Here is a 15,229-nt window from a genome sequence, read left to right on the forward strand (position 1 = left end):
GCCATTTGTAAATCGGTTTTGTAATTTAATATATAATTATAATATAAATAATAAATTATTTGTTTTTAAAAAATACGCATATTATTGACTAGATATAAGTAAGAAGGTGAGTCGACGTCTATAATGTTTAAATATATGTAGTCGACTCGCTCTTGTGTCATATGTGAAGTTTACTATTTACATTTGTGTTCATTTTTTATGACACATGTCAGTTCTTTTTGGCTGTTGACGTCTTTCTCCAGTCCGATCTGACTGCCGTTCTCATTCACACAGTAGCAGTCATTCTTCCAGCATTGGATTGGATCCCAATTGCCGTTTGGACAGCACTTTGGCAGTTTGTGTGTACCGTTGGTCGACATCAGCAGATGCAAAGTCCGAGCGCAATCTATAACGTGTGAGGATTATTTTTTTGAGGTCACAACTTCGATTGTAATTTAAAGTATTTGTACAATACAATGCACTGTTGAATACTTACTGCAATTCATCTCGTCTGCTGCAGGACTCTTGATTTCGGCAGAATAGTTTTCAATTGGTTTATATTCAGGTGTTACGCATACTTTTCTGAAAGGTTTCAATATGTTTTACTTTTTAGTATTCGATATATTAGCTCAAAGATATTCTTTGCGATTCTGAGAACGTTGATATATCGGCTAATAGGGTTAAGATGTATAAGTTTGAGGCTTAAATGCGACTTGTGTGAGTCATATTTTAAGCTTAGGTATGTTTCTATACAATAGAAGCCGGGGTGCTGCAAATCAAATGACTTTTATAATGATAAAATAGATAATTAGTTGATAACTTCAAGGGTACAAAATTGGCGACGATGGTCTTTAAAGTCTATAATTTGCAATAATTCATCATCTACTTCTTACATTCTTCTCTGTTCAAAGCAATCTAATACATTTTTCTTACTCATTCATCCACATATAAGTATGTAGCTCGATTTTTTTAACTGAAATATGTTTATTTTATCTTTTAATTTATACCAGGAAGGCCTAACAGGTAACCCCAATGCACCTCCCTGGCCAGAAACGTTGTATATTTGATACAAATATTATTAGTATTATACAAAGTACATAAATACATATCAATTAATATCCACAGAGACATCTATGGTCAAATTTGTAAAGTTGCAGCATTTTATACAATTCAGCGAAATTCGAAATTGCTGAAAACTCGAGATTTGGGTAAGATAGCCAATTTGTTGGAACCGTTTCAATGAAAATCAGATAAATTGGCAAACTCTGATAGGAAACGATCGACCTGGAGTCACAAATCCAAGGTCTGGCCAGCGAAAACCAGTGGGATTTGAATCCGTGACCACTATATGCTAACCACTGCTGGTTTTAATAAATAATTTTCTATTTAAAGTTTCAAGTCTATTAAATACAGATGAGTAAAAATTAAAATTATCAGATAAACTGATGATGAGACGTGGCAATCCTTCAAGAACGCCTGAACAGAATCATTGGCCTCTTCGAATTTGTCTTATGATCATTAGCGAGATGCATAATTCTTGATATATAAACTTGAAACTGAGGCAAAGAATGACTTTAAAGTGTGACCAATATTATTTCTTCTATTATGAAACATAGAAGCATTAGAAAATTGACAAACTTAATCATTAGGTTCAAAGTAATCTTACACTTTACAATGAGAAAGAGCAAAGAACATACAAATAGGATTCGGTAGGTAATGTGCATCTTTGCTGAGAAATATCTATGAAAGATAAAGTATATATCTATACTCGTATTAGTGTTTATTTACCTGGTTCCGTTGATTTGAATCTTGGCGTAGTTTCCATCGGCTTGGCAGTTCGCCAATGGATATCCCAAATGTTCAAAACCTTCGTGCTTATTCTGCATTACCACCTTTAACATTTCATATCTTTCGTCCTCGCACGGTTTCAGATACTTATCTGGATTCGGTTGCATGTCACTGTTGTCTGGAAATATTACTAAAATTACATAAACAGCTTACAAGTAGACGGGACTTTGGAATCGATACACTTACAGCACGGTAATGTTGTCAATGATTGGACCTCTATGTCGATCATGACATCACTAGATAAAGCTCCCGTGTCCCGATGAATGCAGAAACATCTACTTTCAATGCACTGTATCCGGTCGAACGAACCGTCCGGGAGACATCTCGTTCCTCCGAATGTATCCGTGCCGACTAGTTCTTCCTTCTTGTCTAGTTTCCTGGAGCAAGCTGCAATGATAAAACAGTCACGAACAAAGTTACATGTTTTACTTGTCGCAATATGTTCGTTACAAATACTTACGACACATCATCCTTTGACCGATTGACTTTTCGTTGATGACTTCACCGAATATTCGCTTTCCTTCCGAATTTGTGCAGAAACATCTGAAGAAATCAGAACATGATATGAATGTTATATATGTATGTTTAGCTACTGAGAATAGATCTTGGTATGATAATTATAATAAATTGTTATTGTGATTTGAAATCTAATTGGTAGTTATAATATTTGATAGGTGCTATAATATTTAAAGAATAGATGTTTGGAGCTAGGTTTGATAGATATTTTTGTGATATTATACTCATACTGTATACTGCGCTACAGTGCTCAATCTATTTAGTGGTTTGTGTATTGATAAACTGCAGAACGTGCAGAATAGAGCAATGCGTGCAATTTTGAATGTGAGGAAACGTAAGAATGTAAGAAGTATTTTAGATGAATTGAAATGGTTGGACATTAGAAATATTCTTAAATTAAGCACTTTAAAATGTATATACATATAAGCTAGATAAGAATCTATTACCCAAATATTTTAATAATCATATAGTTGGGAATAGAGATATACATAATTATAAAACGAGAAATAGGAATAAATTAATTATAGGTAGAGTTAAGAAAGCTAAAACTGCAGGAGGTGTTTTTCACAGAGGTGTTCAAATGTATAATGCCCTTCCTGAAAGCATTAGAAGTGCTAATAACATTGATGCTTTCTTGAAGGGTGTTAATGGATACCTTTATGGAAGATGATTTGTAATTTTAGTTGTTATTTTGTGTTATATGCATTAGCAGTTTGCTATATAAATAAATAAATACGAATCTCTTGAAAGATTTATATATGTAATTTGTAAATGTGTGAGGTTATAAATGGCTCCAACTAAAAAATTAATCAAAAATGCAAAACTTTGGTTTCATACGCTAAACTCTTCGATCATATTTAATCAGAATTTTATAAGTTTTGCGTTTTTCTTAAAATAGCTCCGAAAAAAGACTATTAGTTGGTCAACGTTCAAGAGTGTACCGATTCGTAAATATATCAATCTCAACCAATACTAACGTTTGACCAGGTATGCATACTACAGGTCCAAAATTTCCTTCACTGTCACAAGTCGGCTTTTGCACCAAGAATCCAAGCGTGCCACTCTCCCTTTCTTCATCGTAAATATCTTGAGATTGGTGACAAAGAGAGTCCACTGCAAAATCAATCCAAAATTAGCAAACGCTCAATAAAAACGAAATGAACACCAAGCAAAACAATAAATCACTTCTCGTGCATCGCGGATCGTCAGGCAAATCCTCGCAGTACAATTCCGGTCCGCAAATGTTTCCCGACGGAGGAGTTCCGAGACCACCCCGTGTGCACAGATCGTTTTCAACTATAAAATATGTGTTTATTAGATACATTGTAATAGCACGGAATTAAAAACGGTGTTTTTAATACGCACATAAATTTGATATGCAATATGGACAACAATTGCAAAACGTCGGAGATAATATTCTCACTCCCGAATGTGTTGAGTTGCTTATGTCACAATCTGCTGAAGTTGCTTGACATTTACCGCTAGATACGAAGTCCTGTAAGATGGTGTGATTTTCATTTCGAAATTTGTAATTTAATTGAATGACAGGAAACAATCAGATGTTATCTAATTGTATGATAAAGTGTGATTCATAATGCATTAATTTAACCCTTTGTTGCCAAGGCATTTTGAAGTTTCCCTGTTCAGGGTTGCCAGATTGTAGATTTGATTACGCAATACTTCTTTCGAGGTATCCCTGTATTGTAATATTTTTAACTTCACAATTACTAATTTATAATATTTATTTCTTGATAGAATTTTCAAATATATTTTTTGTTTATGTTTTCTTACGCTAATAAATAAATATTTGGTTTATTTTTTATGATTTTTGTCAGGTTTCACTATGATGTTTGGTGTTTTCCAATATTCTGGGAAATATCCAGTAACATTGAGTTTATTAATATTCAAATAAAACTTTACAAACTAAATAACACAAAAAATATTTTCGACACCTGAACTGACTACTCTTACTCAGTAATTAGAAATGTTTCGTACTTGTAACATCATCAATGACTCGTTCGGCAGTTTGCAATCAACAATTTATCATAGTTTGGCAGCAAAGGGTTAATGAAAAGGTATAATATTGTTACTGTTTATTTTTAATATCTAAATCTTAAGAGAGCTGGACACCAGCGCCTTGTCCATACAAACGTATTAGACTTCTCCCTTCCTCAATTATGGCACTAGAGAAATTATTTTTTAATATGCTATGGATATCCACCATTGGGTTGCATCTATTGTTTTATTTGTTTTGATTAGTTATTTTTTATAGGAGCTAGGAGCCGCCAAACATCTATAAAATCGCCTCTTTTTTACACCCACGAAAAGAGTCCAGCGTGCTTATTTAACGGTCGATTTAAAAAAAATACGCGCACAGATGCATAGAAAATATCTTTCTCATACCGATGATGAAATTTTTTTAAAAATTGGTCCAGTTTCGGAGGAGGAAATTGGAGAATACGAAACCTCGATTTTGTCGATTTAAAATACGACAGTTGCGCTTATATATATATATATATATATATATATATATATATATATATATATATATATATATATATATATATATATATATATATATATATATATATATATATATATATATATATATATATATATATATATATATATATATATATATATATATATATATATATATATATATATATATATATATATATATATATATATATATATATATATATATATATATATATATATATATATATATATATATATATATATATATATATATATATATATATATATATATATATATACATATACATATACATATATACATATATATATATATATATATATATATATATATATATATATATATATATATATATATATATCGAAGAAAGGAACGGCAACAAAATTAAGGTTTCTGGTGTACAGCCCTCTTAATTAATAGTTAAATCAATTTAACTTTACCTCACAATAGTCAGAAGAACACAAGAGTGCTTTGGCAACTTGAGCTTCCGTAGAATGTAATTGAAGAATCACAATACCAATCAAAATGCATAGACTTCTAACCCTCAATGACTCCATGTTGAGAGAAGCATTAATTATAACCTATAGTAAATAATATTAAAAACACACCATTGAAAGATAAACGTCGTAGTTCAACAAACGGTAATGTTCTAGTAGATGTTTGCTCAATACTTGAATTATTAGTATGTATTTTAAACTATTACATTTCACAATAAATAAAGAAATGAAACGTGAACACTTTGTACAAACAAAACTTACGTGGATTGTTCAGGCTTAGTCGTCGTGCTCTCAGGGCTAATTAAAACTCTTGGAAAATTAATATGACATCAAACATGTTATCGCTCGATAAAAATAATCTTATCTTGAGAGAGGTATTCTGAAAAAAATGGCTTTGAACGAATCGCACAAACCATTGTGCAAAATGTAATAATACAATAGGTATATAAAACGTTATAAAGGTACATACATACGTGCAAAAGTAGATCAAGTCTTTACACTAGTTTGTATTTGTACAAGGTGTTGGAATTACATATTACACATCATATAAAATGCAGTACACTTTTCAAGTGTATTAGTGCATTAGTTTTTAATAGTTGGTCATACATGACTAATTGTAGGTATATTTCAGAACTATTTTTTTTATCTTATACCTACTAGAAAGCTGACGTAACGATTTTGATGAAATTATTCTTATTACACTTTTCTGGTTTAAAAAATAGATTGTAATAATTAGAGGTAGGATAGCCAAGGTGCCGCTCATTGTTCCATTGTTGTCAATCATTTGTAAAAAAGGTTCGGCGAACCTTTAAAAATGCATTTACAACATTTGAACAATACGCGGCACCTTCTGGGTCCGGGCTTTAGTAATAATTTTCAACTTTGGGAAATCCCATTTGGGCCCAAATGAACAAATTCAACCCCTTATGAACTAACGTGCCATTGCATAGCCCAGAGGTTGGCAAACTTATTAGTCAATAGAGCCAAATTTCAACAGCACAACGATTGAGATTTCTTTTAAGAGCCAAATTTCTTCAACTTAACTATATACATATGTAGGTAGGTACACTGTTTATTAAAATTAAAGTTTTAAATCTTAATTAAACTACAGGAACACTGAATAAAACTCGATATCATACTTAATAATAATCTTATTTATTAATAATAATTTTATTTTACTACCGCCATCTATGTATAAAATTAAAGATTACATAGAAGTCATCCAGATTTAAAATTTTCGAACTTCAAACGCGTCTTAAACGATATTTTATCTCTATCGTAATGGCGGAAGATCCATTTACTTATATTGATGACCAAAATGAGCAATATGGCAAAGTATGAAAACGATCGGATAAGAGGTAAATTGTCCTCTAAATTGTAATCGTAAGTGAAACATAAAGAAGGTTTGTAATAAAAATTAAATTGTAAGGTATCCATAAAATTAGATCATGACAATAATTGACAAACACCTAATGTAGACAATAGGGTTTGCTTCTTCTTGGAAATTGTTGTAGTAAGTCAGGTTTATATTTTAATATCACGCACGATTCTAGGTTTTCAACAATAAGACAACTTTTCAGTTTACTTTTGATAAGGTTCATGCTTGAAAAATATTGTTCACATGAATATGTAGAACCGAAAAGTGAAAGAATAGAAATGCTAGTTTTTTAAACCGACCATATGAGTCACGAATACTATTCCAGGTATCAAAAATCATCATGTCTTCCTTCTCCAGACCTATCAAAGCAGAACACTTGTGCTGTGAACTAAGTTCACATATTTTTTTCTCCAATATTTCCATATCGACACAAAGACGTTCAAATTTAGAGCGCCATAATTATTTGTTTTTTAAATCCACCAATTTCATTTCAAAGATTCCAATGTCAACATTAAAATGGAGAAAAATTTAAATCTGTTACAGTTGCATTAAGAGGTTTTTTACCAAGGAGCCGCAGTTTGCTGACCCCTGCTGTAGGCGAACTATCGTGAAAATGTAAATAAAATTCTGTATTTTTATTCTGTTATCGCAGACAGATTGAATTCAAATTTGACAATGAATGATTTTATCCTAAATACATACAACTCAAACTAAATAAGTAATACACCGTTGAATCTATGTCTGTCTGTTGAAAACCTATACGTACTGAAACATTATCAAAGATAAATGCAAAAAATTGATTAATATAAAAGCTGAAAATACCTGAATTAATATTATTACGTACACCGCCGAGTAAATGCAATCGGATTAGGCCGAGTAGCATCCCAGAAACTGTGTGACCATTATAATTGGTTTCGAGGATTATCTGCAGACTAAGTGCAAGTAAGCTAAACAATGGCCACCGAATTGGCGTAGTAAGCGGCACCCAGTCCCTTCTCAGAAGTGACCGATAGTGTGGGACTGAGTGTCGTGGAAATACATATCGGGGTACATGCCTAAACAATAGGGAAGTAACCGTACGTCGAAGATCTTTCCTTTATAAGGAGGTAATTAGGCGATATCGAGACATTCTGGACGAAGCACTGCCAGTGTGTGTATCTCCTTAATCACAAATAAATGCTGTGAAACGACTTTGGCGTTTTACTTGGATCCTCCACCCGCCGCTACGCAACAATATGAATCTAAAAATCAATTGATTTTTTCAAAATTTCGTATACCTTCAGCCTCTTTCATCTTTCAGATATTCATAATATAAAATGTACAAGCTAGCAGTAATTTTTGTCGATGACATAATTGTAAGTGTATTTTAAATAATTAAATTCATATTTATATTAAAGTACATTAAAAAATGTGCTATTTTACAAGTATCAGTTGAACAATCAAGTTGTGACAATAAAGTGTGATAAAGCGAGCTATGAGCACTGTTTGTATGTTGATAAGAGGTTCGTTCTGTATCGTAAAGACTCTCGAATCCCTAGTTGTTTTTCCGATAAGAAAAAGACCTGTATTTTTATTCTATCCTCTGTGTAATAAATTTTTAACATTTGTTTTAAAATTACTGTTTAATCATGGCATAGAGAAGAGGCTGATGTATGTACGCATTACGCTCGCTCATGTGCACTCAGCAAATATTTTGACACTCTTTCCGACGACTTCATTTCATATTTAATTTTAGAATCCAAAGCAGACATTGTGTACGATATGCATTTAGAATTTTAAGCAGTAGAATAATTTAAAATATTTTCAATTTTGCTGCCGCTAATGGGATGCGTTTTTCTTTATATGAATTCAATTAGATTTTTCGAAGAATATACTTAAAAATACAACAAATTACTATTATATTCATCTACATATTTTAAATATTATCATTATGTAATGAGGTATGTACATCAAATATAGCATTTCTACGGTGGAAACCTGGTGCTGCCTAGAGATAACAAAGACATTAAAAATGAGCAGTGATAATGATGTGGTTTCAAAAACATTAAAAGCTATTAACTTGTTCTTGTGCAGTAAATATATCAAAGTGTAATATTTATATGGTCAAAATGAGTATTAGAATATCTGTTAAAGCTTTATCTTATAGTCTAAAATGGTAATTGGACTATTCATCACATTGCGGTGGTCACAAAGACAATTTTTGCCATGAAAATCGCGAATAAACAATATTTTGCACTCAAGTTTTCGTTAGTATGATAGTTATCGTTAGTATCATGGACTTTTCGGCTGCCAGATGTTCCGTTATAGAGATTTTAGTGACTTTGTGACCAGTAATCACCGAACGGTCTAAAATATGTCTTTTTTATTTCAGTTCTTTCTTAGCCTTGGTAACTTTCTTGGATTATTTTAAAACATTCACATCGATTGTTTTCCAACCACTTCTTTTATTAAACCTATATCTCTATAGGGGATGAACGAATTAGACGACTGGCATGTTGATGCACGTGCTTTTATTATGAGAGCCAGAGACGGAGTGGGGTAGCCACTCTGAACACAGCCGAGTTGGTCCCAACTCGCAGGAAGGTGACCGAACTCGACCATGTCGTATAACGAGCCGCCAAAGAAGATTTAGAAATATTATTTTATTTTACATACATATATGTATACATATACCAGGAAGGCTTAACAGGTAAACCCCAATTCGCCTTCCTGTCCAATTACTAAAATCGCTATACAATTTTTAGAATAATTTTAACAAAGCATCATAGAGGCATCTATGGATAAATTTTGACAATTTTTTGATCAACTTACATTTTCGGACCAATTCGAAATTTTCGAGCCAGTTTTATACGAATCAGCGAAATTCGAGATGCCGAAAACTCGAAAATTGCGCGAAATGGGTTAAGGTTGCCAATTTATTGGAACCGTTTCAATGAAAATCAGATAAATTGGCCATCTCTGATAGGAAACGATCGACTTGGAGTCACAAACCAAGGTCTGGCCAACAGCTACTAGTGGGAATCGAACCGTGACCACTCCGTCTAAAGCATTATATGCAGTGCCGGTTTTAGGGGGGGGCTGGGTCGGGCGGCGCCCAAGGCCACCAAATAAGTTAGGACGCCGCATGATGCCCCAAAGGTGCTTTAAAATTTAAAATTAGAGCGCCAAAAGCCATACAAAATTTTATATTAGAGCGCGCAAGGCGAAAGTTTTTTCTAAGGGTGTTTAAAAAAAATTGCCCGAAGTTAATATGGAATTTCTAACAAAAAGAATTTACTATTCTTTTGACGTGACATTGGATTATTATTTTAAATTATTGTTAAAATAATAAACATTCTAAAAGAAAAATAAAATAATAGACATAATGAGAAATCAAGAATAAACTATTAATTTTAGTTTGCAGACATTCACAATGTTTATTAAACTATCGTTGTGCCCCGTTAAAATTTCAACGGGTGGTTTCCCCCCCCCCCTTGGCACTCCCCCCCGGCGCTCCCCGGCGCTTGAAATCAAAATCTGTTTTTTCGAAATCCCCATACTGTTCCCACGTTCTGCCATATACATACAAATATATGTACATATTTACATCGCGTGTCTTTATTTATATATATATATATATATATATATATATATATATATATATATATATATATATATATATATATATATAATATTATTATATAGGTATATACCTTAAATGTGAATCTTATATATGGATGTAAAATTTTAATTCTATACACCTAACAGTTTTGGTTGAAAAACGTCGAAGAAAAGTAAATTGATAAAATACCTAGTCCCGGTTGAAAAAAATATGGATGAAAGCAGGATACAAGAGGAACAGGTTGTTCCTCTTGTATCCCGTTCATGCACATTAAGTAAGCCTGTACGACAAAAAGAGAGAGAATTTCAGCGCACGCCACTGGTACATACATATTTGAAAACCCCTCAAGTTCAATCTGTTCAGAATTTGATCCCTAAATCCATAAAACAAAAGGTACGAGCAGTTTTGATCATCGTTGAGCACATTGGCTTTGCGTAGAGTTGCACCACAGTGCAAATTATAGGTCAAAAGTACCTATACAATGGGTCGTAAATCGGTCTTCATGGGTTTTCGTTTCGGAAGCGTGCTTCTTTCGCTTCTCGCATAACTTCCACCAGTTAATCGCAAAAAGCATATTCAAAATGTCGGACCGAAAATCGTTATCGATATAAAGTGCAAAGAGTTACATACATACGTCAAGGCTTTCAGACTAGTCACAGTGAATACAGACTGAAGACGCACTTTGTACTCTGTATAGAAAATAATGTTTTAAGTAGAGCACTCTGGCATTTCTCAGAAAATTACAATGACTACTTACAATAGTGTTTAAAATACCGATTTTGTTCTCAGGTGATAATTCATGAGTTATATGTGTTTTTATTTTTACTTTATCTAGCAGAACTTTTAACAATTTATCTTTAACCAGCAGAATAGACTAGTGGGTAGCATATAATGAATAGCAAATCCCACTAATTTCTCCTGGCCAGACCTTGGATTTGTGACTCTAAGTCTATCGTTTCCTATCAGACTTTTGCCAATTTATCCGATTTTCATTGAAACTGTTCCAACAAATTGGAAACCTTACCCCATTTTCTCGCAAAATCTCGTCTTTTCAGCAATCTCGAATTTCGCTGGATTGTATAAAATGCTGCAAATTTACAAATTTGACTTTATGGATGTTAATGTAAATGTCTTTAGAATTAGTCATCAAATTTAGTCATCTATGGTCAAATTTAGAAATTTGACCATAGATGTCTCTGTGGATATTAATTGATATGTATTTATGTACTTTGTATAATTCTAATAATATTTTAATGTTTCTGGCCAGGAAGGTGCATTGGGGTTACCTGTTAGGACTTCCTGTTATAAATTAAGATAACATAAAATAAAATCTACATACTTTGTAAGTTTTGTGAAGGTGAGAAAATTTGACCTCGAGATTTTGACTGATTTGAACTTGGTTTCTAGAAAATGGATGTATGTACATAATCCGATCACCATATCATTTACGTACCATACCACATTGAGTGGTATGGGACGCCACGTTCCTGGCTTGTAAACAGGGGGTGTTCCCCAAACCGAATTCGGGTGTAGTTGCACGTACAGAATGCATATGTTTGGGAGGTTGCGCGTGTATGCATATCCATATGCCACTGACAAGTTTCTCTTACGTTTATTTATAAATGGGATTCACCGTTATTGATAAATACAAGAATAAAATATCACCGAAAACACTTCAGGGGGTGATTTTTGGAACTGTGTACCATTTATATCGGCTAGAGTTTTTTCGCATGTTTAAAATTCTAACAAAAAAGACGTACCACGTACTACTCAGTGTGCTTTCGCCCTTAATTCGATTACAATGAAACTTTTTTCAAATATTTAAAAAGACCAAAAATGGTAAGTTTTTTCTATTTTCAAAAATCGCTAAATGGATTTCATTGAAACTTGTGTATATACATTAATGTGAATGTACAAAATAATAGGTATGGCTAATTTCAGAAATAGTATTTTTTTAATATTTTTATTTATTTAGTCTACTTTTACTTTTCCTCCATTACTATGTATATACTATTCGTAAAAAGTTGACTCAAAGTTGAAAATATCAAATAAAAGGTACCAACTTATTAATGATACTCCAATTATTTATGTTATATTTTATTGCAACTACATATGTACATACATACATTTATTAGATGCATACTTAAATGAATATAATAAGACGTTGTTAAGGTTAAGTAATTAAGAAATTAACAAGGTCGTTGGCCATTTAGATTTTGATTTATTTATTTAATTATTACATTTTATACCAGGAAGGCCTTACAGGTAAATCTCAATGCGCCTTCCTGGCCAATTAATATATATATATATATATATATATATATATATATATATATATATATATATATATATATATATATATATATATATATATATATATATATTTACAAAAAAAATAATACCAAAGTGACCCCAATGCATCACTGTGGTTAAATATATCTGTACATAGTTGGTAATATAAATAAAAATAATCAATATGTTGATTCAGCCCTAATATATTATTTTAATCCAAGTGCCCAACAACTGTAGTGTTTCCCCTAGTAGTATATTAATAATCGAATGATGCTTTCAGTTTAATATGAACTCTGTTATATGTATAGGTACATACATATGTATATGAAGACGGTAGATTAATACGAAAAAAATACAAGGAGTTTGAATTTGTAATGTCGTTCTACCGCTGTAAAAAATGTGTGATGCATTTCTCATGTAAGTAAGTAAGAATATAAGACGTACACATTTGTTCTATTCATCGGTATGAAAATATACCAGGAATTCTGAACGTTCAGAGTACTTGTTGCCACAGGTGTTTCCACCGTTTGTTTGCACAGACGCTCGGAACGGATGCTTTTTGCATGGGTCGGGTGTGATGATGTTCCGACAATCGTCTATTATCATCATCAAGGCATTTCACTCGACACGACGGTATAAAGGGTTAAATAAAACGTACAAAATGGTGGCGTACAAAGCTGTTACTTAACTTAGATTGGCAACATTGCGTGCATATATTGACAGTTTTATTACATCTTATGTCGCTGTAACTTTCTACAATACACCCAATGAAAGATTTATTAATTCGTAGATAAATTTGAAGGTTAAATCTGGGCTCATCTAAGGGTAGTTGGTGCCTGGGTGCAAATCCAAAATTTGCGCCCTCCCCCCCCAAAGATAAAAAAAAATAATAATAAAAAAAATCAAACATTGTTTATCACTTCGCTTATCATCAGAATATATATTTTATTTAATAGAGATAAAGTCGTTGTGCACGTAGTCGGATAGCAAACCATTGGTGTGATTTCAAACTAAATATATAATATATCCTTTTACTAAATCTAATATATAATTTCGAAAGAGACTTTGTATGTAAGTTTTGGTTCGTAAAATCCGTGACATTATCACTACAATACAAATTTTCTATGATGACGATATCGATATCGACAAACCAGCAGCGTGGTCTAGTGGTGAGTGTTGAATTCTTTCGTGCATTATGTCACGGGTTCGATTCCCACTAGAGTCGTTGTTGGCCAGACCCTGGTTTGTCGAGGTCAATCGTTTCTTCTCAGAATTTCCAATTTTTCTGATTTTCATTGAAACGGTTCCTGTAAAATTGGCTTTTCCTTCCAAATTTTCCGTTGCAAACCTTGAGTTATTGTTATATCTCAGGTTTCGCCTGATTTCTCACCATAGATGTCTCTGTGTTTGTTTATTGAATGTAAAAAATCGTATTGTTACATGAAAAATGTTATTGAACGTATTTATACGATTTTTCTAATATCTGACCATAGATGTTGGGTATTGTTTCGGTTTACATGTGTGTGTAATTGGCCAGTAAGGCGCATTGGGGTTTACCTAGTATAATATAAATAAAAATAAAATATCGATTTCGATTTCGATTCCTTTTTCAGTTCCGGATCCGGATTCCTTTTTCAGATCCGATTTGCGATCCCCTGTTTCGGTTTTGATTCCCGATCCCCGTTTCATTTCAGATTCCAATTAATTATTAATATACTTATTGTAACTTTATTTTAAATCATGTATCAATTTGTTTCCGAAACCACCCGTTGAAATTTCAACAGGCACAACACTAGTATTTTATATATGTAATTATATTTTAATTTACGAAATGTTTACGACACCCATCATATCGCGTCAAATTTTCGCTAACAGAAATAATAGATATAATATGAGGGGGGCGGCATCACAACGTGCGTATTTTTGTGTATGCACAAAAAGAACATTTCACCCTATTATTCAAAATTGAAGGGCTTTCGTAGTTATATATTTATATTATATCTTAAAGTAATATACTTATTAACTGGTCTAACTCTATAAATACTTAAATTATTGACAATTTAATTTTACTTTCAATCGAATTAGTTATTGAACGTGTATACATGTCAATGTGCATTACATTTCTGCCAACGCTGCTTTTTTTCCATACTTTTGCACACGAAACGTAGACTTTGGCAATGTTGCGAATTTATTAATTTTTGTTTAAACCTTTGTTTTGGCGTTTTGCCAACAAGTCCATTAGCCTTAAATACGTCGATAGGCGTTGTATTTTGAGTATGTAAAAAATAAACAAAAAATACTACCCTCTAAGCCTTTCCAGGCAGCATTGAAAAAAAATGCATTGAACATGGGTGGTGTAATCCGTGTCAAAGTTTATAAAGACTGGTTTACAACGGAATTTTTGAATTTATAACCATAGCAGAATTTCTCGATGTAAATCCCTAACTGCTGAGTATTTTAGATTGTGGCTTTGCATTTAAATTGTGAGCATTACATTTTAACAACAATGAAGAAGATGGAACTAGTTTTGGAAAAATATATTCATTAATAGACTTATTTTGTTTATTTTATAAATGTTGCAAGATATATTAGAGTCTAAACACACCTTTACAAAACTT

At 32.3% G+C, this 15,229-nt stretch overlaps 3 protein-coding genes across 3 annotated transcripts in view; 2 read left to right on the forward strand and 1 right to left on the reverse strand.

Annotated features, from left to right (window-relative positions):
- LOC143916239 (uncharacterized) lies at positions 1 to 5,658 on the reverse strand. Its single transcript, XM_077437261.1, has 10 exons — positions 5,602 to 5,658; positions 5,284 to 5,424; positions 3,709 to 3,838; positions 3,529 to 3,639; positions 3,321 to 3,456; positions 2,288 to 2,370; positions 2,014 to 2,214; positions 1,768 to 1,945; positions 476 to 561; positions 1 to 385 (listed from the first exon to the last, which is right to left on the reverse strand). The coding sequence occupies exons 2-10, from the start codon at positions 5,398 to 5,400 to the stop codon at positions 174 to 176; spliced, it is 1,254 nt and encodes a 417-aa protein (XP_077293387.1). The 5' UTR covers positions 5,401 to 5,424; positions 5,602 to 5,658; the 3' UTR covers positions 1 to 173.
- The window catches only part of LOC143916224 (uncharacterized), an 84,226-nt gene that overhangs the window by 22,520 nt on the left and 46,477 nt on the right, over positions 1 to 15,229 (forward strand). The window lies entirely within an intron of this gene.
- The window catches only part of LOC143915612 (uncharacterized), an 854,026-nt gene that overhangs the window by 9,569 nt on the left and 829,228 nt on the right, over positions 1 to 15,229 (forward strand). The gene's annotated exons all lie outside the window — the stretch shown is intronic.

This window comes from Arctopsyche grandis, chromosome 8 (genome assembly GCF_051622035.1).
Source record: "Arctopsyche grandis isolate Sample6627 chromosome 8, ASM5162203v2, whole genome shotgun sequence".
In the NCBI taxonomy this organism is placed as follows: Eukaryota; Metazoa; Arthropoda; class Insecta; order Trichoptera; family Hydropsychidae; genus Arctopsyche; species Arctopsyche grandis.